Source organism: Marmota flaviventris, chromosome 5 (genome assembly GCF_047511675.1).
Source record: "Marmota flaviventris isolate mMarFla1 chromosome 5, mMarFla1.hap1, whole genome shotgun sequence".
Taxonomy (NCBI): Eukaryota; Metazoa; Chordata; class Mammalia; order Rodentia; family Sciuridae; genus Marmota; species Marmota flaviventris.
In genome coordinates, this window is record NC_092502.1 from 42,462,535 (window position 1) to 42,485,716 (window position 23,182).

Genomic DNA, 23,182 nt, shown 5'->3' on the forward strand with positions numbered 1-23,182 from the left:
CCAGAATGCCCAGGCCACAGTGAAGCCAAAGAACACACCATCGCAGCTACAGGCTGTGTCGCCTGTAGGAACACTTGACACCTCAGGGCTTTCTCAGTTACCCAGACTCACTGCCCTCATGCCCACCGTGCTCACTCTTGCTCCCTACCACCACCAGCCCCAGGGCTTACACACACTCCATTCCTGTGCAAGACAGTGGGTGGATGTCTTGGGATGGGTAACTAGGAGTGTCCCGGAGAGGGGTCTTCCTCACTGCTGTGCCGTTATCCAGCACAGTGGGCTTCAACATGGAGCATGGGATAACTATTTATGGGGTGACTGTATAAATGCATCAAGAGCCTGAACTCCAAAACTGGCTGGTGGCGCATACCTGTAATCCCAGCAGCTGGGGAAGCTGAGACAAGAGGATCGAAAGTTCAAAGCCAGCCTCAGCAATTTAGTGAGGCACCTAAGCAACTCAGTGAGACCCTGTCTCTAAATAAAATACAAAATAGGGCTGGGGAGATGGCTCAGTGATCGAGTGCTCTTGAGTTCAATCCCCGGTAGCAAGAAAGAAAAGGAGCCAGAACCTCTTCAGCTCTGATAACAGGAAACAGGGGAGCAGCACCACAGTGGCCCACCTAGAGCAGAACAGGCCAGCGCCAATTCAGCCCCAAGAGATTCAGAGCATCCCAATGCTGAGGCCACTAAAAGGAATAAAAGGAGAAAGAACTAAAACCTGTGTGGAAAGGGAGAGGCAGAAATGAAAAGCATCCACTACTTGCTAAATCAGCACTTGCCAATCACTCGCTACACAAATTAATGCTGCACAAATTAACTAATTTAATCTTCTCGGTGCTATTACTTAAAGTACTCTTACAATTTCGTTTCCAGGTAGGGAGACTTAGAATCAGAGAAGTTAATCTACTTGCCCAGAATCACACAGCTAGGAACTGGCAGTCATGTTCTATACTGAGAGAGAATCTGATTCCGAACTGCAAGATCTCAGACTGCATTTACCAAAGTGTACCCTGCAGAATACACTATCTCCTCTGGGTAACTGGGAATTGTATCATGAATCCATAAAAACGGAAGCAGGTGGTGAAAGGCAAAGTTAAAAAATGGTAAGTTAATTGAATTTTTTCTTCTTATTTATTTATTTATTGTTACCAGGAATTGAACCCAGGGTTGCTTAACCACTGAGCCACATCTCCAGCCCTTTTTATTTTGAGACAAGGTCTCTTTAAGTGGCTTAGAGCTTCACTATGTTGCTGAAGCTGGTCTCAAACTTGCAATCCACCTGCCTCAGCCTCGGGAATTGCTGGGATAACAGGCGTGCATCACCACACCTGGCTTAAGTGAACATTTTTACTGAAAACTTTTTTTTCAGAGTTTTGAGATTGCTAATGACCATGAGGAATCTGCAAGAGATGACATGAGTGTTCCACACTAGGGACGGGGATGAGATCCCACTTTGAGAAGCAATGCCCTGGTCTGAGCTCCTGGGTTGGCCTGGGGTCATGGAGGGAGCATGTGACTAACAGGGCAATGCAGCAGAGGATCTGGAAAACTCTGCAGCCACTCAGAACTCTGTACCTCGGCCCTCCTCCTGCAGAGTCCAGTCCTGGGCCTCCCCGGCTCCTACCTGTGCAAGACAGGAAAGGCCTCTGCAGTGGCCCAGGGCTCCCCCCAGCTGTGCCCACCTGCTGCTCTCAGCAGGGCGTCTTTCTTGATAGACTTCACAAAGAAAATTTCTCATCTGAGTTAATAATTCTTCCCTTCAATTCTGAACTGCTGTCCATCCCTTCTGCAGGGTGATTTGGCATTAAATCATTACAAAAAGAAAAAAAAAAAAGATATACTTCCTTATCCTAATCTCAGAAAGAATTCGTATTTGAAAGCCTGAAGTTGATGGCTATTATATTTCACGGACAGAGCATTAATGATTCGTTTCAAGATAACAAGTTAAAGAAATTGGAGCCTCATTTTAGAGGCCAGGTAAGGCACTTTTCTTCTAACTGCTTTTGAGTCGATTACATGATGATAAGTGCAGGCTCCAGAAAACCCTGTTGTGCAAAGTTCAGTAAATATCTTTAAGCAGAGAGAGCAATTACAGCCCAGCAACTACTTCTTGAGTATTTTAAGTCTTCTAACTATTCACACGAACATCTAAGATAATCAGAGGCCACAGGGGCATTTCAAAGGTCAAGCTAGAAAGCTGGGTTCAAAATTCTGATTACCTGTGACAGCCAGAGCCCAGGGTTCTATGGCAATGGATGATGACTTGAAGAAGTTATGTATGCAAGAGTCCTACAGGAGTAATATCAATTAGCAAGTATGTCTGAGGTTCCTAATCACAAGTATCACATCACCAAACAAAATCCTCCAAAATATTGCCTTCCTTATGTCACTCATCTGCTTAAGAACTTTCTATGGCTCCCTGTTGCTGAGAAAACAAAGTTTAAATTTGGTAGAATGGTATGGAATGACCTCCATAATCTATCTCCAATCACTTCATGACTGCAATGCACTAAAATGCCCCATGCTGGGTCCTCCTTCTCCACCCACCTGCCCACCCCGCTGCAGACCACCTCTGTCACAGAAGCCTCTTCCACCCCCTTCTAGCCCATATTTGTCCTCTGGAACTCTGAAAGTGCTTTTCAACAAGTTCTATTCCTACAAAGAATAAGATCCCCACCACAAACCCACTACATTTGCGTCTCTTTTCAGTTTAGGAGGGAAAAGGACTTCTCTCTGCTGCTGACAACTTGCACTGGATCTCAGCAATTCTCCTATTTTTCTGGAAGATGAAATGCTCTGCATCTTCCATGCCTGTGGTTTATATTTCACCCAGTCGTGTCAGCCCTGATAGAGTGACCTCCCATTTTTATTGAGCAGCCCACAGTGTAATGGATGACATCTGCTGGGGCTGATATTTTAAGTGAAGGCTATTCTCAGCTCGGCCTGCTCTCCCCAGGGCTCTGTATAGAAATAGCCAACAGCGGCTACACCTCAGATACGAAGTGGGGCTACTCACGAAGGCCCTCTACCAACCCCATAAAGCCATGAGATTTTTCTGGAAGGATTCATCTGAGCAGACCCAGTTTTTAAACCTGCAAGCTCAGAAAAGCAAGCAGGGGATAGGCCATCACTTCTAGGAGAGAAAAATCCTTGTTTGCATCTTTTTCCTAAGCGATTTTAAATATCGGGTTGTTTTGGGTGCTTAAAGTTTCTGTGTGACCCCCTGTGCCAACAGAAGTAATCATTTATACTCCCAGTAATGAAATGATACCCACCTTTCATGTACTCCCTTCTCCTATGTACATTAGAAAAAAATTAAAATGTCTGTCCTGGTAGGGGTTTTATACTTGTTTGCAACCAGGGGAGAAGAGTACATCTGACAGCTATTTGATCCTTGTAGGACAAGAACCTATTTCTGGTTCTTAACTTAAAAAAAAAAAAAAAAAATCAGTTCACTGTAACCATCAGTCGAGTTGCCTTTGTGAGCAAAAGCCTGCTAGGGACATCTGCAGAAGGGCTCATTTATCAGACAAGGACAGGGAATTTGGAATTTGTGGCTCAGCATCTATGAATATTCTTCAAAAACCAAGTTTTATCCTTTTAAAGAAACTTCTCCAATTTTGATCATTTTTCATGGGAAATCCCTAAACTAAATTACTAATACCTTCATACACATCAGGGTGAATAATTGAGATGTTTCAGTCATGGTTAGATCTGGAAAGCAGTGAGGCCTGGCAGCCCAGGGCATGGAGAACCCAGACAGCCTAGAAAAAAAATAGTCTTCCTGTACACCCACCTTCACACCCCTAGAGTCCCCACCTGCAGAGACCCATGCTGCTTCTCCCACCCATTAACATATCCCACCCACTGCAACTGACCTGCTCCTCTCTCCCTGCTCCTCCTTGCTGAGCTCCCCTGGGGTAGGCACCTCAGCTTCTTTGCTCTCTCCTCAGTATCTTGGTGGCTTGTACAACCAGGATGAGCTCAGTAAAGATTTGAGAGGGATAGGATGGTCGAATGCATGCATGAATGCACAAACTATTGCACTCCTTCAAGGCATAAGTCAAAAGCATGTTTGAAAAATTTAATACTAGTTCTGTTGGTAGGAAAGCCAGAGTCCAGAGTGAGTGGTCAATTAAAGTGACAAAGCAGAGGGCAGAAAAGGGCACTCCACACCAATGACATATCAATACCTCCCTTCAAAGTGACCGTGCTGTCCCATTTAGTACTCAAGCCATGCACTAAAGCTGATTCTCAGAAGCATGGGCCCTCGGAGACACGGGAGGCAATATCTTCCTCTGAGTCTCAGCGTCACGGCAGGAATGTACTTCAAGTGCAACCTACCATCATTTTCAGCAGCGGGGGCTGTGTCAAGAGCAGCCCCACGTGGAACGATGGGAGCAGGGACCTGATTCATGGCAGGTCCTTGTTGTGTCTTAAATAACTCACATGAGGAAGTGGTTAGTGATTTACAACAGCCATCAAGCTACTATTCTATGCCTGCTGGGGTGTATGGAAAGAGCCCTCTGAGGACCCAGTGAAACCCAAATGGTCAGTCAATGCAGAAACAGATTTCTATTTAGGAACCATGAAGTAGGTGCTTAACAAATGAAGTATCAGTGCCCTTGAAAACCTCCAGGATCAACGTTTTCCTTAGAAAATTTCATTTTTATGGCTCATGTGAATTGAAGAACATTTCTAGGAATGGGTTCTGTGGCTAAAAGCACTAGATTCAGCCCACAATTCACCAGCTCAGTCTGATAATCAGTCCACTATTTTTGTTATTCTAAACAAAACTAATCAATGATTGTACTGGTCAATTCAATTAAAAAAAAAAACTGTCTAAATTTGTCCTAGACATAACCTTTAATAACCACCTTGATAAAATAATTGTTATTACCCTACTCAATTCGGTCCCCCAAATCAATAAAAACAAGACAGCTAGCTGGCCTTTGTGAGCATTAACTCAGCACACGAGGAAGGAAAAGACAGTATTTCTCATAGACTATACACAGCAAGACATGTTGCATTCCTTACCTTGGTCAAAGGGCTTGTTGGGATTCCAGTTTCTGAAATAATCATCCTAAAAGGAAAAAATAGAAAACGAAGGTCAGGTTTCAGGAAGCTTCTCACACAACTGCATAAACACTTGTCCTTCTCCCTATTTTCCAAAACACAAAGGAAAACACAACTTGGAAGTCTTTCCTTAAATAGGCATTAATGTCCAATCAAAAATACCAATTTACTTTTCAAATTTTTATATTTTATACTGTATGCATTAAACACTTAAAATACCAAAAACATTCCAGTCCAAAATGGAAACAGCACTGCTCTTCTTGGTTTGACACATAAACCCAGACACCTTCTATGAGCGAGGTGCATTTGCTATCAAGTATACCACAGATGCTGCCTGGCTGCTCTCACTTATGATTAAGCCTCTGGGTTTTTAACAGCTGATAATTCAACTGTCAACATTTCTTTTACATAGAGGCATGTATCTTGCAGTGCAGTTTCAGCTTTCCAACACTCACAAAACCTACACAGAGGGCCATTCAAACGTTAGAATTAAGCAAAGCACACATTCAGCTTAATACCATTTGTTCTGGGCATGCAAGGATGGAAAAATGAAAGGCCAGTCAATCTAGTCTATTCATAACCACGTCTGTCTTGCACATAGTTTGCATCAATTTATTCTCCAAGGCTGGGCACTTTGTTACTTTGAAATTGTAAGAGCTAGGTCACTCACTGCTTCAGAGTTATATTAATCCCTTACCCACATTTTTTTTTTTTTTTTTTTTTTTTTTTTTTTTGGTACTGGGGATTGAACTCAGGGGCACTCGACAACTGAGCCTCATCCCCAACCCTATTTTGTATTTTATTTAGAGATAGGGTCCCACTGAATTGCTTAGGGCCTTGCTAAGTTAATGAGGTTGGCTTAGAACTCCAGATCCTCCTGCCTCAGTTTCCTGAGCCACTGGAATTATAGGTGTGCGCCGCTGCACCCGGCTTCTTCCCGACTTCTAATAACCCTTCCCTTCAGATAGCCACTCACTTGGTCCTTCCCCTCCACACTTCTTGGCCCCACTGTTCCCCAGTACATCAGTGTCAACAAAACTGAATAGTTTGCCAGGAGAAGAGATGTCACTCCTTCCTATCGACCTCAGACTGTATCTAAGGCCTCGGCCGCTTTCTAGTTAATATCCAGCTTATTTGCTCTGTTTTTGGCAGATGCCTTGCATGCTGCAGATACTTTCAAAAAGATTTTCAAAATAAGGCCTCAATTTCTCTTCCGGAGAAGTTAATTTACATCAAAGTACACAATTAGTTTAAATTATTGTCCAGACTGTCTCCTGCTGCAGTTTATCTCCAACAAAATCTCCTGTGAATTTTATCAGCCTCTGTGTTGTTCAATTACCTGGCTTTATTAGATCCTTGTTGAGTTCACCTAAGCCTTTAAATAGATTTTAGGAAACTGGATTTAGAGTAAAATCAGAACATATTGCTTCTTGGCCAGTGACTCCATCTTCCAGAGCATGAATAAACATGAACGGGTTCCTCTGGATCCTGGAGATGCAGCATTAAACTATTTTTAACTCCAAGGAATTGGCCCACTTTGTTCTGGCTTTAATTTTCTGGCATAGCTGACCTCCTCACCCAACTGGTTAGGGAGTCTCCAAGATCTACACCATGAAATATCACTGAGAAAGTTTAAAACAATCTCTCTTCAATATCTTCCTCCACTTTTTATTTCTTTTTATTTTGAAATTCTGCTAAAACTTGGACAACCAGTATTAAATTATTATTTTAACTTAAGGACTGAATGGTGGGTAAGAAATTTAGAACCTGATGTCTCGGTCTGACGCCAGTGTACTTTTACCCGACACAACCCTCTTACCAATGGATGGTGCTGTTCACCAGGGTAAGAGAAGAAAGAACTCAAAATGAACTTGTTCTTACCACTGGAGGGAAAAAAGTAACATACTGTCCATCCTTCCAACTGCAGTTTATCAATGCTCTGTCAAACACACAGGGGACAGTGCCATGTCCAATGGCAATGTGACAGCTTATGAAACCTTTTCTACTTGAGTATGCTGTGCTGATACATAGAAGCCCTTGGAAGCTTGGGATATGTGTCTGACAGGGAAGGGCTGGAGCCAAAGACCAGTCCCTCTGCTTCAATTTCACATGTCACATTCTCTTTGATGTCAAAGAAAGGTTGGAGCAAGTCTCAAGAACTGAATATTCTCTAATCATCCCAACACACTCCATAACTGGGAGGAAATATTCTTCTGGACCTTGTCACTTTCCCAGGTTAACTACGATTGTCATTTTATATATTTCTTGGGGAAAACCATGGTTTTAAATGTATACCCTCTTAAAGCAGATATTTGCATTAGAATATTTAAAACCTACTGCAAATGTAATAACACTGCCTAATTACTGTCAAAATGTGAAAGAACACCTTGAGTAAAAACTCATTATGCAAAATAAGCCCTTCAAACAGTCCCTTGCCCAGCAAGGCCAAACAGGGAAGGAAACTTATTTCCTACATCTGATTGCTTCTGCTCTGCCTCAGGAAAGGAGATTGCCAAAGCAAAAACCAATGAGCCAGAAGCGGGTGAAATCTTGGGTGTCACGGCTTTGGCTGCAGCTGATAGAAAAGCCCCATCAGGGGTCAAGATCTTGAGTACGTGTAAATATTCTACGCACCAGAGCCCACTTGGGGGATGGTCAATGACCATGGGGGAGGGGACTCTGCAGTCACTGCTGCTGTCAAGGTCACAGTATAAGCCATTGAGGCACACGTGATCACCCTTCCACACACACCAGCCACACAGTAAGTTCACACAGGCTGGGGCTGCTTAGATGAATTCCATGAGTCTGGGAGAACTGCTGGTAAGGCAACATCAAACCTATGTGCAAAAACCTTAAAATAACAGAAGGCATCTCCCAGAGTTTCACTTCCTGACAATTTGCTAATCCTTGTGCCCTGCCTAAAAGTGGAGTCTCCCAGGACATAAAGACAGCTGTATGTGGTCTTGAACCAATGCTCTACCAATACCACAGCTAGTCACTTCTCCAGGGCCTATGACCCAGGAGACATAAGCCAAGCTTTTATCTTACTTTCTAACTTAATTAAAATATACAGGATATATGTGCTATTGCCAGTTCTTTTGTTTCCACCCCGGGAGACAGTGTGCTTATTCCCACACACCTAACACTACATTATCTGAAAGTGTGTTCTTGTAGCCTGGACCTCAAAGTCTAGTCCAGATGTCAGCAAGGTCCAGGACTTTAAGAGCTCTTATCTCTGACCTCCCTCATGGCCCATGAAAGTTACAGCCTATTGAAATTCAGACTTTGGTGAAAGGCGTATTGGGTAGATGAAACTTGTCAGATGAAATGTGTCTGAGTTGGCCTCTTGACTGGTAATTTTATCATCTAGTGATGAAGCTTTTTTTTTTTTTTTAAAGAGACATGCAGGGACCACAGCAACAGTTAACTAAAACATAAACCTTACTAGAAAGATGCATATCTAAATATAGCCATTTATTAAATTGAATAACTCCCATTAATGTATTATACTGGTTTAGCGATGAAGGATGGCAGTGTTACTCCCCATGTATATTTTATGGTCCATGTTGCAGAACATAATTGTGTCAGGCCTCCACTGAACAAAGTGGAGAACAGTTTGCTCTAAATTCTAACTAACCCATAGGAGGAAAGGCCGATTCCATTCCACTAGAACATTTTATAATTGAAACTCATCCAACTCTTTTTTTTTTTAGGGACTGTTAAAAATACAGAAGAATCTATTAATTTAAACAGAGACTCAAACTTGAGCACACTGATGGATGTCCAAAATCATGAAGTATTCCAGGGCAGCAGGAAAATAATCCTAAAAAGTCAGCACAAAGATCATAGCAAGAAAGTTGCTGAATCATTACAAGTCTAGGTAAGGATGAAGGAAGGAGGTAGAGTTAAGGGTAGAAGAATTAGAAGCTGGTAGTGACTCTTGCTACTATTATTTTGTTACCCTCTACATCTGATTGACATAGATAAAACAATATTTCTCCATTCATCTCACTAACTATCACATTATTATAAGGATGGAGCTTACAAAATTTTTGGCTCCCAGTAGCTGGTGCAAAGGAATTAACTCTGGGTTTTCAACTACTTTTGAGAGATTCTGTTCTGATCAGCACCCATGAGAAAGAAAAAAATATGTATACATATATGTGTGTATACATATATATACTGCATATATAACCCTACAAATTACATATAATAGATATTAGTAAAGATATGTCTACTAATAGTTAATAGGAGTAGCGTAGATGATGTAACACACACAGAGTTGGCTTTCTGTATCCGTAAATTCAACTGTTGAGGATCAAAATTATTTGAAAGAAAAATATGTCTGCCTTGAACATGTATAGGCTTTTTTTGGTTATTATTCCTTAACTAATATAGTTTAACAACTATATCCTTAGTTTTACATTTTCATAATACATTTATATTGTATTAGGTGAGTCATCTCAAGATGAGTTAAAGTATATGGGGAGGATGGAGCAGGTTATATGCAAATGCTACACTATTTTATATAAGGGACTTGAGAATCTGCAGATATTGGCATCCTCAGGGGTCCTGGAACCAATATCCCAAAGATATTAAGGGATGACAGTACATGCCAAGAACATCCCATTCTATAATGCATCTTCTAATGTAATCTTTAAGTCTGCCTAACACGAAATGATACCAAAATACTCCTGCTATAATATGGGTACTTAAGTCTTTTGATCAGGGATGATCATAAGCAATGGGAAAGTCTATGGTTACAGCCCATTTAGAATGGGAATGTGAATTTCCTTTCCCTGTGCCAAGCCCAAAAATGGCTGATGCAATTTAGCTCAAATATTCCCCAGGGATTTGCCTTTCAAGCGGTGCCTATTTCAGCTCCAAAGAACGTCAAAGCCAACTCTGAGGAAGAGCTGGGGGGCAGAAACAAACACAAGCCACTCTGGAAACCCAACTGCTTTGGCTGCTGATTATGAGGATGAGGGTATAATTTATTATATACCACAGCTTCAGATGCCACAGATCAAAGGCATTTAGCTCACATGAAACAGATAATTTCTCCCTCATACATATTTTAGCTAAACCGTTTGAACCCTGCAGTTCCATCAGAAGATTACCTGAGATAATACAAATTACCAGCCCAGAAAGTGAATGGGAGCTGGGGTGAGCCACACAGCCCTGAACAGAAGGAAGCCAGGTACAGCAAGGCATGGCAGCCACTGTGGGGTCACCTGTGGGCCCACTGCAAGGAAATACCAACAGGAGAAGCCCTGCGCTACAAGGTCAAGGGGACTAAGGCCAGGTCTGCAGATCCCAGATGAAGGCTGACTTCGCTACACAAAACTCAAAACTTTCAGAAAGAAATCAATTAAGGGACTGTAGCCAAATTGTTCTCAAGGGGATTCAGGGCAAACTAGTTCATTTTTCAAACTGCTTGACTGGGGGAAAAAGGAAGATGGGCTGGGTGGTGGGTGAGAGGAATATCCCTACAATGATAACAGAAGTCACTAGAAAAGTGATATTTTCAGACAATGCTATGTAAGGGTACCCACTATATAATGCAATCTTTCCTTGTCATTTAATTTTTGTGCAATGGAAATCCCTGCTAATCAAGCTACTGTGAGGTACAAAACACTTTGTTCACTGAAAAAGAAGTTAGTTACCCATACAGTCACCTTACCTCTGAGCTACATCCATTCACATCTCTGGACAAGCAGTGTGCTCTCTGTGTACTTCAGGCAGGCCTGTCCCTCCCTGTCCCTGAAGAAGAGCCCCAGTGGGAATTCTTCTGAATGAAACAGCCCAGTCACCTGGCCCAGCTTGGACAGTGATTTGAGGACTCTCAGACACCACCCGTGAGACCCCTGTCCACCAGGAACTAGGAGTATGTGCACTGTAGTCCTTCCCTGTGCACATATTACCCCCCACACCTGGCTAGTCTGCTGAGCAGGGCCATCCTTACTTACCTTCATATTCCCTAAGGCATCACTCAACAGCACTTGATAAATCCCTGCTGAATTGCATCAAATGGTAAGGAAACTGTTTCAGCTCCCGTAACATCTCTGCAATCCCTGTGAAATTCCCATAACTGCTGCTTGTGTGTGTAAGCACAGGTGGGTGTATGTTTATACACACACTCTAAATCACTTTCATCCTAAATAGAGCAATTCTTTGATAAATTGATCTGACATTTGGTGTAAAGTCCTGCAGGCCTTAGACAAAATGATTTAGAAAATAACAATGTCAGTTGCTCTGCTCTTTCAATAAATAACCCACCAGTAAAACACAGATAATAACTGACAATCATACTTGTACTGTAACTAATGAGAAAAGATAAAGCAGCAAATGGACTGTTTATATGCATTTGATAAATTGCATCTCCTGGATATACCAATGAAAGACAAATGTGTGTGATACCGGTTCACTGAACAAAAACAAATATTTACCACCAAGATTTAGGATGCAGGATAAAATTTACATGTCATTTGGCAACTACTTTGATGCTATGTCTACATACAGTGGAAAAGTCAAAAACCTACCTCAACTTCCTGAGCACGAAAGCATTATGAATGAGAAAAAAAAATAAAAGAATCACATCAAACAATAGGAAGGAATGTATACATTTTTGATAATTGCATTAAAATTTCAAATTCTCATAACATTAGAAAGATCATAGCTAGATATCATCTCTTAAGTCACCTACCACCATTCCTTTGCAAAGGTCCCATCATTCATGAAGTTCACGGGAAAGGACTAGAAGTTATAGGGTAGAATAACCAAAATGGGAGAAATCTGAGTGTGTTCAGTGATCTATGCACTATTACAAAAGGACTAGCAAAATCATGATGAAATCCAAACACCCAGCCCTGGTGTTCATCTGCAGGAATTTCAAATGGGCCTGTGACATCCGTCCAGAGGGCAAAATTCAATTAAAGAAAAAATATCAAGATAACATTAGGGACCAAGAGTAATAGACCTTTTACATTCCTGCAAAGAAATTGTTTTGCCTTGCAGCATCAAAATATCTTGGAGGTGGGCTCGGACCTAAGAAAAACATGAATTTATGGTCTTAGGATGTATGTGGAATGAATAGGATTGGTATGACCCCTCCAGCCGATTAAAGGACTAGTGCCATCACAAGGAGCTTTCCCTGCTTGGGGATTTTTTGTCAGCCCATCTAAGCCAAGGTGGAGGGAAGTGACTCACTAATTTGCTCTTTTCCCAAATAGAAAAGTTAAGCCTGAACAAGGTTTTTTCTTAAAGCTCTGCTTTGCATTTGGGATTTTCTTCTGGGGATATAAATGGGCACAGGATACTCCATATGTACTCTGACCAAGACAAGCATGTCTTTGCAGACTCAAAAACACCAATACCTTTCATTGTATTAGCAAAATTATCAAATTGTCTGAGCTAACCAAGAGCAATCTTCTCAGTATTGTGGAAGAAGAGAAGAGGTTAAGGCAAAGGAAATACTAGAAACAGGGCAGGCTTTTAAGCAGATGAGGGTTCAACTTCCAGCTCTAGCACTCACTCACCCACTGTGTGGCCTTGCACAACCCATTTGGCTTCTCAGAGTTGGTTTCCTTATCCATAAAACAAGCCACTTGTACCTACCTTGAAGGATGATCTCAAAGATTCACAATCATGATACAAAGTACCCAGTATACTATCTGGCACACAAATTAATAAATAAAAGCAATCATTACCATAGGTACTTGTATGACTGCACATATGAACGACACTACATCATATACAACCAAAGAAATGAAACGTTGTTCTGCAATTGTGTACAATGAATCAAAATGCATTCTGCTGTCATATAGACCTAATTAAAATTAATTAATTAACTAATTAATTAATTAAACAAACAAAAAGCAATGTTCACATTCGTCTCCAGAGGTTTATGTTAGTGGGACATCCCAGGTACATGAAGGAAACTCGGGTTTGTGAAAATAATGATATGTTTAAAATTTCAATAATGTGACTTCTTATACATTTGAATTTTACCAATTAGGCCCAAGTGAAGGGAGACCAATTGCAACTGGGAAAATAATTATGAAATATTTTAAGTGCATGTAATTTCATTAGTCTCACATATGAGGAGTGCTTGAAAAAAAATTCAGTGAAATATGAAGATTCAAGCAGGAATGATTCTGTTTAAAGTCCAGATTCCCACTCTCTTAAGTTCAGTGACCCCCACCTATTAAATGGACCTGTCTATAATACTCACCATTGGGCTCTTTTGTTCATCAAAAGTGTGGTGTTTGGACCACTGTAAGGTATTAGATATCATATAAACAAATTAAAGTTTCAAATACGATTAACTGCAGCCTGATAAGGAAATGACCCCGAACAGGCCAAATTTCTGTGTAATCATCAATTTGCACTCAAAACAGATGGGGGAACCCTGAAAGGATCCATCTCACTGGCCCACCAAACAAGGCCCTTGCCATCTTGTATCATGTAAAGCTTTACTTCCCAGAAAGTACAAGTTACACTGGCCCGAAGCCCAGCCTTGTCCAAGTATCACAGATTCCAAATTAACTAGGTCCTGCCATCTTTCTGAGAATGCCCCCTGCCCCCACCCCCAGAGCTGGCAGGCCTCCATGAGCAAGGCAGATGCTGCCTTTTAGAAAACTAAACATGAGCTAGGAATGGATCCCTCACTCCTTCCTCCCCACTCATTCTCTCTGGGAGGTACTAATCTCAGGGGCTGGCAAAGGTTGTGTTGGTTGATGACTGAGGTGACAGAGGAACTTGACATCATTCCCCTACTTAAAATATCAGCGCAACTTCCAGGCTCATGCCAACCCACTAGCTCCACTTGTAGAACCTCCCCAAGACTTAACCCCTGCAGAGCCTTATTATCTCCCTGGGGCCATGCTCCAGGGAGACAGTAAATGAGCTGATTTTGGGACCTGCAATGGCCCACACTCTCAATTTTCAAAACTCTGCCCCTTCTGCCCCATTCTGTGCCTGAAACAGGCTTCCTCACCCCTCCTTGATTAACGTGTACTGTTCTACAGAACCCCAGTTTAGACACCACTTCCTGTGGAAAGCTCCACCTTGTCCCTAATCCCTCTGCACTCGACTAAATGATCTGTGCCCCTATGCTGCCCCCTACCAAGTGCTGAAACACCCACATAACCACAGCTGGCTACTCTTCTGTGGCTTGGCTCCATGGATGGCAATGCCCAGGGCCATGGCTGGGTGGCCTCCCCACAGAACCTCAGCACCTAGGGCAATGCTTATTCTTAATAAGTACATGCAAACACCTACTGAATAAGCACAGGCAACTCAGCCTGGCTTTTTATGTCAGTATCTTTGGTTGCCATTCCCTAATTTCTTTCCCTTTAACTAAAGACCATAGGCTCCGTGGCTGGAGTTTTCTGAGGAAGGTGAAATAGCAACATAAACTGGGGGACCAGTGGAAATGATGTCAGAAGGGTTCAGCAGGATAGATCAGGTTGCACATGAGGTGTATAGAGGAACCCCTACTTGATATCCTCACCCCACTGATGCCCCAAGTCACCCAAGGAACATGCACACTCTAAGTCTTAGTTCACCAGAGCTAAACTAAAATCGGATGCAAGAATTCAGCACCTGCATCCAATGGAAGTACAAATCCAAAAAAAAATGAATTCCAATTTTAAAAAAACAGTAATATTAATAATTATCACTACAATAATAGTAGCTACCACTTAGTGGTTGGAATCTGTTTGCCCCAATGCTAATTTATGTTTTATTTAACACTTGCAATAACTACCTGAGTAGAGCACAAATCACCACCCCTGCATCATCATTTGGGAAACTGAAGCTTAGATGAAAATCACACGGCAAGTGAGAAGCAGAACCAGGATTTGAGCTCCAATTTTGCTAGGCTTTAAAGATGATGTTTTCCCCACTACACACCCTGCCTCGATGGCACCATGTGAAGGGAGGGACTGTGTGAGGCATGTGAAGACTGGAGACCCTAGAGAGAGGGCATGTAGCTGGCTACCACACAGAGACGGACTATGATGCTTACAGGAGACATCAAGATATGGGAGAGATGAGCGCCCAGACCAGAGTCCTCCCGCAAAAGACTTAATACCACTGCTGGGATCTTAGTGAATCTGAAGCCTCAGCTTTTCCATATGAGAAATGGGAGAATGGAAACACCTGCCTCACCAAGTCTCTGTGAAACTGGATGGAAAGTCCATCTGTTGTTCTGACCCAGGAAAGCAAGAAGGATGCTCTGACTTCCCAATCTACACTTACCCCAGGCCCAGCCTCACTAAAACGGCTCCCCTGGCAGAAAGATGGCCTTCAGGACCAAGGACAGCAGCCTTGATAGCTGGCCTCCAGAGGTGCACTGGAGTCCCTTGGACTGAGTGCTACCTCAAACCTGTCTGCCGCTGGCACTCCCAGAAGCCCAGTTCAAAGTGACACACCCAACACTGACATCAAAGTACTGAACAAGGAATGGCAGCCTGGGCACCAGGCCTCTCTGGAAATCTACAACCATAGCCTCAGCACGAAATTTCCATTAGCTGCATAGCTCTGGCTGCCACCACAGCTCCCAACCCTAATGTTCAACCCCTTCTCTTCCAAGGAACATCCCCAAAGGGCTGCAATCAATATTCCCTTCACAATATCCTAGAACTGTCCCAGCACCACTCTGCCAGTGATCTTCTACATCCTGAGGCCCCAGACTTCAGACCACTGCTCCTTAACAAAGACCCCAAAATGAAAACTTTAATAAAGAACCCGAGGTCTTTTGTCCACTCCAAACTCACAGTGGTAGTCAGGATTTGAAGGCTCTTGTGTGAAATTTGCAGTTTCTGAGACAACATTTCCCCATGATGAGGGGTAACCAGAGTAAGCAAGCCTGCCGAAAATGGGCCCACATGCCCCAACCCGCCTGCCTCTGCAGTTACCAGCAGGTTTCCATGGAGGAGAGTGGGCACCCTCCTGCTGAGGTACTACCAGGGCCAAAATCAGGGTTCAGCGCATGGGTACAAGAGTTTCCTGAGACTTACTGAAGATTTTACCCACATTCTCAAAGTCTGCTGGGCCCAAGAAAACCTGGATCCTAGAGACCTGAGCCACACTGCCTGTCTCCCAATAAGCTTTGATGGTATTTTGTAGTGAATTGTCTCTCAATCCCAGAACTTCCCAAAATAAGCCTGATATACTCAGAAGATGTAGAGAGATGACCACAGGCACTTCAGCCAGGCTCCTCCCCTAAGAACTAGCTCACCTGGCTGTGGGACATAAAGATAGCACACTTTTGTCATAGGAACAAGACGGAACTGTAAGAGAATCATCCTTACACCAAGAGCAACATGCTGGGTCCCCCAGTAGGAGTCTACTCTATGGACATATAGCTGTCTTGTCACCCTCCAGGCACATTTCCATGATCCAGGCATGCTCACTGCAAGACTGGGGCACGCAATAAGGCAAAGTGAAATTAGAAAGAACCTAGAGTCGGAGACTCAACACCTGCATTCCTGATGAGACAACCAGACAATCTACAGGCACTAGGAAGCCATTGGAGGACTTCACTGGAGAATGACTCATTAAAACTGATATCTTCCAAAATATTCTCATCCCTATGTGGGAGAGATTAAAGGGAGCCCAAGTAAAAAAGTCCCAATGAAAAAGTTCATTGTACAAGTTTACCATCATCATGCTGAATAACAACCAACCCATACTCTAATGCAGCCCACAGTGTCCACCTAGAAGATAGGAAACTGGACATGCAAGTAGATAAAGCATAGCAGTACCTTATAAATGTGGTCATTTATTAAAAAAAAAAGATCAGAGGAGAAAGCCACCAATCACTCCAGGGAGTCAGGGCAGACCCTACTGAGAAAGTGGCATCAAGCTGGGTCTTGAAGGACAGAAGTACATTCCAGGGAAGGAGCATATGGTGGGGCAGAAGCAACCATTGCAGATAGGCACCCAGAACAGACCAGCATGTGCAGTCTTTGCAGCAAGTGCCCTCAGCTCCTGAAAAAGTCAGTGACACCTGAGCCCAGGTGCCATGATGGAGAAGAGACAGCAGGAGGCACAAAGGTCCCTTCACTTCTCAGTCTACCCTCTGTTCTGCGACTAGCAAGCTCTGTTGCTACTGGGACTGGTTTGGAGGGATAAGGCATATGATGATAATCATAATCTGCCAATTTAGCTGAAAGGTTGAGCAATGGCATCATGTCTAGAAGAACATATTGACCCATGGCATGCCACTCCAGGGACCAGACCAAGCCCACAGCCTGGCCTGTCCATCCCATCAGCAAGAATCCCCATGCCACCTGCTAAGAGCATGTGGGCATCATTATGAAACACAATTAGAACTGACTGGCCTGGCTGTCTGCTCTCCCTCCTCCTGAGAAGACATATTGACAGCTTGCTCCACCTTCTCTTCATTAAATAATTAAGCGAGTTCCCTCTGAGGATGAGCTTCTGGTGAATAAGGACCATGTCATGTGACCCCACTCTGGAAGATAGGACCCTGAAGGATCCCCTCCCAACCCTCAGACAGTGAAAATAACCAATGGCCTATTGTTCTCACACTACCTTTGAAAGGCCCCACACTTGTTTGCAGAGGAGTTCCTTGGTCCTTATCTTTTAAAATAAAAATCCTCCAGGGTAAAATGATCAGGTGTGATCATTTATATGGTAACAAAATACACATCAATGAGGACATATTTATTTCTTGTGAGGGAGCACTCAGTGGGCAGAAGCCATGTAATACTTTTATTTTTATGCTTTCTTTTCATTTATTATTTGGGGAATAACAATGCAAATCCCTTGCAGTCCTAAAATTCTATGATTCCAAGTATGTCAAATAATAAATCAAATATGCCTGAAAGCTTTGTGTAAATAAAGTAGGAACATTTTTTCACGCACTAGCAAGGAATAGAATGTACTGATAGAATCCAAGGTGGACCAAAGCAATAAGCTGTTTTTGCTCTGATTTTTATTTTTGCTTTTAAATTTTAAGGACCTAAGATGAACACAAATAGTAATTGTATCCTAGATCTTTATAACCCATTTTCTAATAAATAACTTATGAACATTAGGAAAGATTCCAGTTGGGTTTTATGCGTGATGCACAGAACTACTGAGACAATCTCCTGAGCAAATTCCGAGACCAGTGGCATGCCATGGGTCAATATGTTCTTCTAGACCCGATGCTATTGGGCAACCTTAGCACAATTAACCTCTGCATGTTGAAGACTCCTAAAGAAAGGTTACACAGGAAGATATGGGGAGAATATTGGGGGGTGTGGAGGCGGAGGGGGTGGACAAGGATGCAACAGTGGCTACTTCTCCTATCCTACAGACACACCCTCCTAGTACCCCAAGTCCCTCCCGCTAGGACCCTACAGAAGAACAAGGGTATCCCTGTCCACCTACATGCTCCAAGTCAGGGCAACTGGCGGCACTTTTCTGGTTCTGGGATTTGTTATAATTGTTTGTCTTATGTAGTCAGTTGCAAGGTCAACTTTTTTAGGATCTCAACTCTATTTCAATGTTCCCATTATCCACCATAAGAAGAAATGAAGTAAATACAGAAAAGGGTAACAGTGGTTATCAATAGTTGTGAGAATATGAGGGTTTTCTTCATGTTTGTATTTTTTTTATTGCTTCTCAACATGTATGTTGTCTCCTTATTCGTACGTTTAAAGTCCTATGGGATGAGTACAATCAAAATAGCATTACCCTAATATTACAATCTGGGAGGTAGTAGCCTGAAGAGATAAATTCATTCTTACAAGAATTCACACAGCATTAAAACCTGCCATCAAAGAGCCATGTACACCAGTTGTTAGACTCCCAGAAACATACCCACCAGCCAGACATGGGAAGTCAGAATGAAGCACTTCTTGGGCCAGTCCAAGGACAAAGCTCAGGAACACTTCCAGCAGCTCAATGAAACCACAGACTCTGATAATTAGCCTGTTTCTGGGATGGTAAACATTGCCACCCATTAATTTATTCCTTTTACTCTGGCATTTCTGCTGCCTTATTAAGAAATGAAGGATCTGAAACAAGCAGGGGTGACCCTCAGCTCACCCACCGGCATGCAGCCCTTGGCCCCTGCCAGAACCATGCAGGAGAAAGACCCAGGGCTCACAGCAGAAATCACACGTTTCCCACGAGGCAGTGACAGCTCCTGCAACAAACCCAAATTGTGGCTCGATTTAATAAGGCATTCGCGGCCCAGATACCTCATCTAATTTACCAGCGGGACACACAAATCACAGCTAGAATCAGAGGCACCTTGTCAGGGCTGCCTGCTGGAATTATTTGGGAGCAATACTGCATGGGTTATTTTCACATTGCCCATCAGAGCCTCAGACGGCCGTTTCTCACGCCTCTCATTTCACAAACTCAGCTCTCAGCCCAGCTTGGAACTGAAATCAATGGTTCTGCTTCCCAATCGAAAACATAAAATACATAAACACCCACGGCAGTTTCTTAACTGGTAACTCCTCTTGACGTTCCCACTGCCATCGCCTAAGTGACTCTGAACAAGTGACTTCACCTGTCCGAGCTTCAGCCTCCTCATCTGTGAAATGAGGACAGGGGTGCCTGCTCCCAAGGATGGATGATCAGCTACATATACGCCAGATGGCCCACACAGAACATGCACCAAGAAACAGCAACTACATTTTTTAATTGATCCCAGCATATTCTCTGCTCTGAGCTGATAACAAGAGTTTTAAAAATGTGCCGCTGGTTTCCTCTGGATTAGTTTATTTGTGATGTTGCCATCCGGACTCTAAGGAGATTTTTAAGACATCAAATCTGGGTGATGGTTGCTTTGCAAAAGCAGCAGCCACCGCTCTGTGAGAAAGTGTAAATAAAATGCCACTTATGTAATCACATTACTAACAGCTGAACGCACGTGACCCAGAGCTGCAAATGCGCGTGTGTGATGGATTTCTCATTATGTGTCGGCTGCCACTGCGGTCCATTCAGCTGTCTGCAGGCGTCCTGGCTGGGAACATCTACGTTAGCAGGAGCACAGGCCCCTCCAGGAGCTATCAGTATGGACAGACTCAGCAGGAAGGGGTGATGCCTTCATAATAAGGTGATAAGATGAACAGAAATGTTTGTCTGGGGAAGAGCTGCCAGGTTCCCAGTTAGCCACTAAAGGTGCCTTCCTCAGCTTTCAGGGCGTCCCAGGGCCACATTTGCAGGAGGAAATCTCTAGCTTAATCTTTCTAGCTCCTACCAGGTGGGGTGCAGCCTCCTCCCAGGCTGAGGTTTTGCCTCCTTTTGACTCAGCAGTGCCAAGTGGCAGACCAAGTCAAAGGGGGCAGCCAGTCCCAGTCACGCTGCTCTAAGACCTGGCTTCTCCCCAAAGAGGACCTCAGAAATCCCATGGGTTCCCCGTGACTAAAGCTGCCTTGCAAAGTGCCAAGAACTAGCTGGGTGTGCCATTTATGCTCTGGATAAATGCAGAACTTCTAAAAAGGCCACTTCAGGATGCCTTTGCAGTCTGTAGTCCAGAAGTGGGTGTTATTCCCTGGAGATATGCTCCCTGCAAATGGGTGACTTTCATTAGGGCAAGGCTTGACCTCAGAGACTCTACTCTTCTCGTCTCCACCTCCCAGTGGGACTTTTGGGCCCTCATGATCATTCCCCCTAACCTTGTTCATTGAAACTTGTTCCTGGACCCTTCCTTCAGAGTCAAGAGGGTTAAACAGCTCTGAGGCCAATCACACTGCTTTAAGAATCTAAGTCTCAAGTGACAATCCTGCCAATGTGTCTGCCCCCAAGTCTATGGCATACCTGTCAGCCTGAGTCCAGGAAAGGATGGGAGGTGAAGACAGTGAAGGACCATTAGACAGGGGAAAAGGGAAAAATGTTCTGTAAGTAGCCTTCCTAGAAAATGAGCATGGTCAAGGTGAGAATATGCTCTACTACAGACCTGAGATTGACAAGTGGGTGGTAGAGCAAGGGCCCAGGTCCTAGGGGAAGTACTGTACCCACCAGGCTAAGGAAGAGCAACCTGAGACTGCGTTCAACCTACAGGGGGAAGCAAACGAACGCTCACTGAACATCCACTGCCTGCCAAGCACTGTGGCCTGCACTTGGCAGAGATGATCCCAGAGTTACAGCAAGGATGGTGCAAAGATGGACAAAATTCCACATTTTACTTGAGGAGACTATGGTTCAAGAGAGGGGAAGTAACTTGTTCTGGTCACACAGGCAGAAGGCAGCAGGATAGGGACTGGAAGTCAGTTCTAACTGCAGAGCCCTGGGCTCTTTCCCTGCACCGTGACAGCTTAGCACTGCATGGTGGCTGAAGGTCCCACGGAGCCCTGGAGGGCAGGTGATGCTCCACCCAACTCAGACCTGAGTAACCAGTGGAGACTGAGAACAGCTGTTAGTGGAATCAAAGCTGGTTTAATTATGCACACGTTTGAGCTTCTCTTAGAGGCTAGCAATTCTACTCATTTGAAAGGAAAGGACCACCCTTGATAAAACTCAGGGAAGTTGAGCCTCAAGGGCTAAAATAGGGATCCCAGAGACTAAAAAGGGGAGAGAAGAACTGAACTCTCAGGAGACATCTGGAGGGATGGGGAAGGGAAGAGAAGGAAGGAAGGTTCCGGGCTTGGCTCTGCTCTTATCACTGCGAGAAAGCCAGCAAAGGGGAAGGGCTCTTAGTGGCAGGGTGACCTCAAAGGGAGAAAATACACATTTAGTACATTTTTAGACTGTCTGCTGCCTCGTGTGTGAGGTGAGACCTATCCTCAGACTCCCACACAAGGTCTTGGATGAATTCCCAGGGGGCTGGCTAATATCTGTATGCAAGTAAGTTCTCCTTGAGGAAGGGGCTGTGGGTTTGAAGAGGGCCCAGTTCTGTGATTAGGTGAGGGCCGAGCAAGCAGAGTTTGTGAGGGAAGTTTCAGCAGCCCTAGGACGAGGATGGCTGCTCCACACCAGCCTGACTTCCTTGGGGATCAAAGGGGGATCTTCCTGGTGGGGTGGACTGCCAAATCTCAATCTGCTGAGGCCAACTAGCTGAGGAACACCAGTCCTCAGTCTGATCCATCATCATCCTGGACAAGTTTGCCTCTTCCCTGTTATGGTTTGGATGTGAGGTGACCCCCAAAAGCTCACATGTGAGACAGTGCAACAAGGTTGAGAGGAGAAATGATTGGGTTGTAAGAGTTTTAACCCAATCAGTGAATTAATTCCCTGATAGGGATTCACTGAGTGGTAACTGAAGTGGTTGGGTGTGGCTGAAGGAGGTGGCAATTGGGCCATGGCTTTGGGCATATATTTGTATCTGGTGAGTGGACTTGCTCTCTGCTTCCTGATCATACGTGAGCTGCTTCCCTCTGCCACACTCTTCCACCATGATGTTCTGTCTCACCTCAAGCCCTGAGGAATGAAGCTGGCCTTCTATGGACTAAGACTTCTAAAACCATGGGCCCTCAAATAAACTCCTCCTCCTCTATAATTGTGCTGGTCAGGTCCTTCAGTCACAGCAGTGAAAAAGGTGACTAAGACATTCCCTGAGCAGCAGTGCAAACCCAGACCTGGCCCAACAGCCAAGGCTGCTATTGGTGCCATGAGTTTAAAATCCTGAGGCCCACTTTACTAAGCATTCCTGTGGCTTCTGTATTCTTCTTCCACACAACAATTATGCCTGAATGACAGAACTGGAGAAAATATTAAATAAATTATGAACACATACTCAACCACAGCCAGACAGACCTTGTGTGCTTATTAATACTGTCTCTCTGCTCTTTAGAGGACCGCATTATTCTTGACTCTTTTGCAACGAAAATCTACTTGGGAACATAAATCTTCCTCACCATAATGTGAACCAGTCTCGTAACAACAGGAGCAGTTCATTACCAAGCCATCGTGGATTATATTTCTCTAAGAAAATAAATAACCAGTTTAAAGACCATCAGAAAAATGTTCCAGTGAAACTCAGCTTAAACATGATAATTTATGAGAAATTACCCAAAGCCACTCACATCTGCTATAATGAGCACAGGTGGTCCACCATGAGCTTTGAACTCAGAAGAAAATGACATCACATACAGGATGCCTATGAATTTCCGTTTTGATTAGATTTTCATGTTTG

General features: G+C 43.7%; 1 protein-coding gene across 1 annotated transcript in view; it reads right to left on the reverse strand.

Annotated features, from left to right (window-relative positions):
• Window positions 1-23,182, reverse strand: part of Spock1 (SPARC (osteonectin), cwcv and kazal like domains proteoglycan 1) — a 495,655-nt gene that overhangs the window by 274,598 nt on the left and 197,875 nt on the right. Inside the window, exon 2 of the mRNA XM_027941082.2 lies at window positions 5,038-5,083. Within this exon, the coding sequence (XP_027796883.2) occupies window positions 5,038-5,083 (46 nt within the window). The remainder of the gene's footprint in view (window positions 1-5,037; window positions 5,084-23,182) is intronic.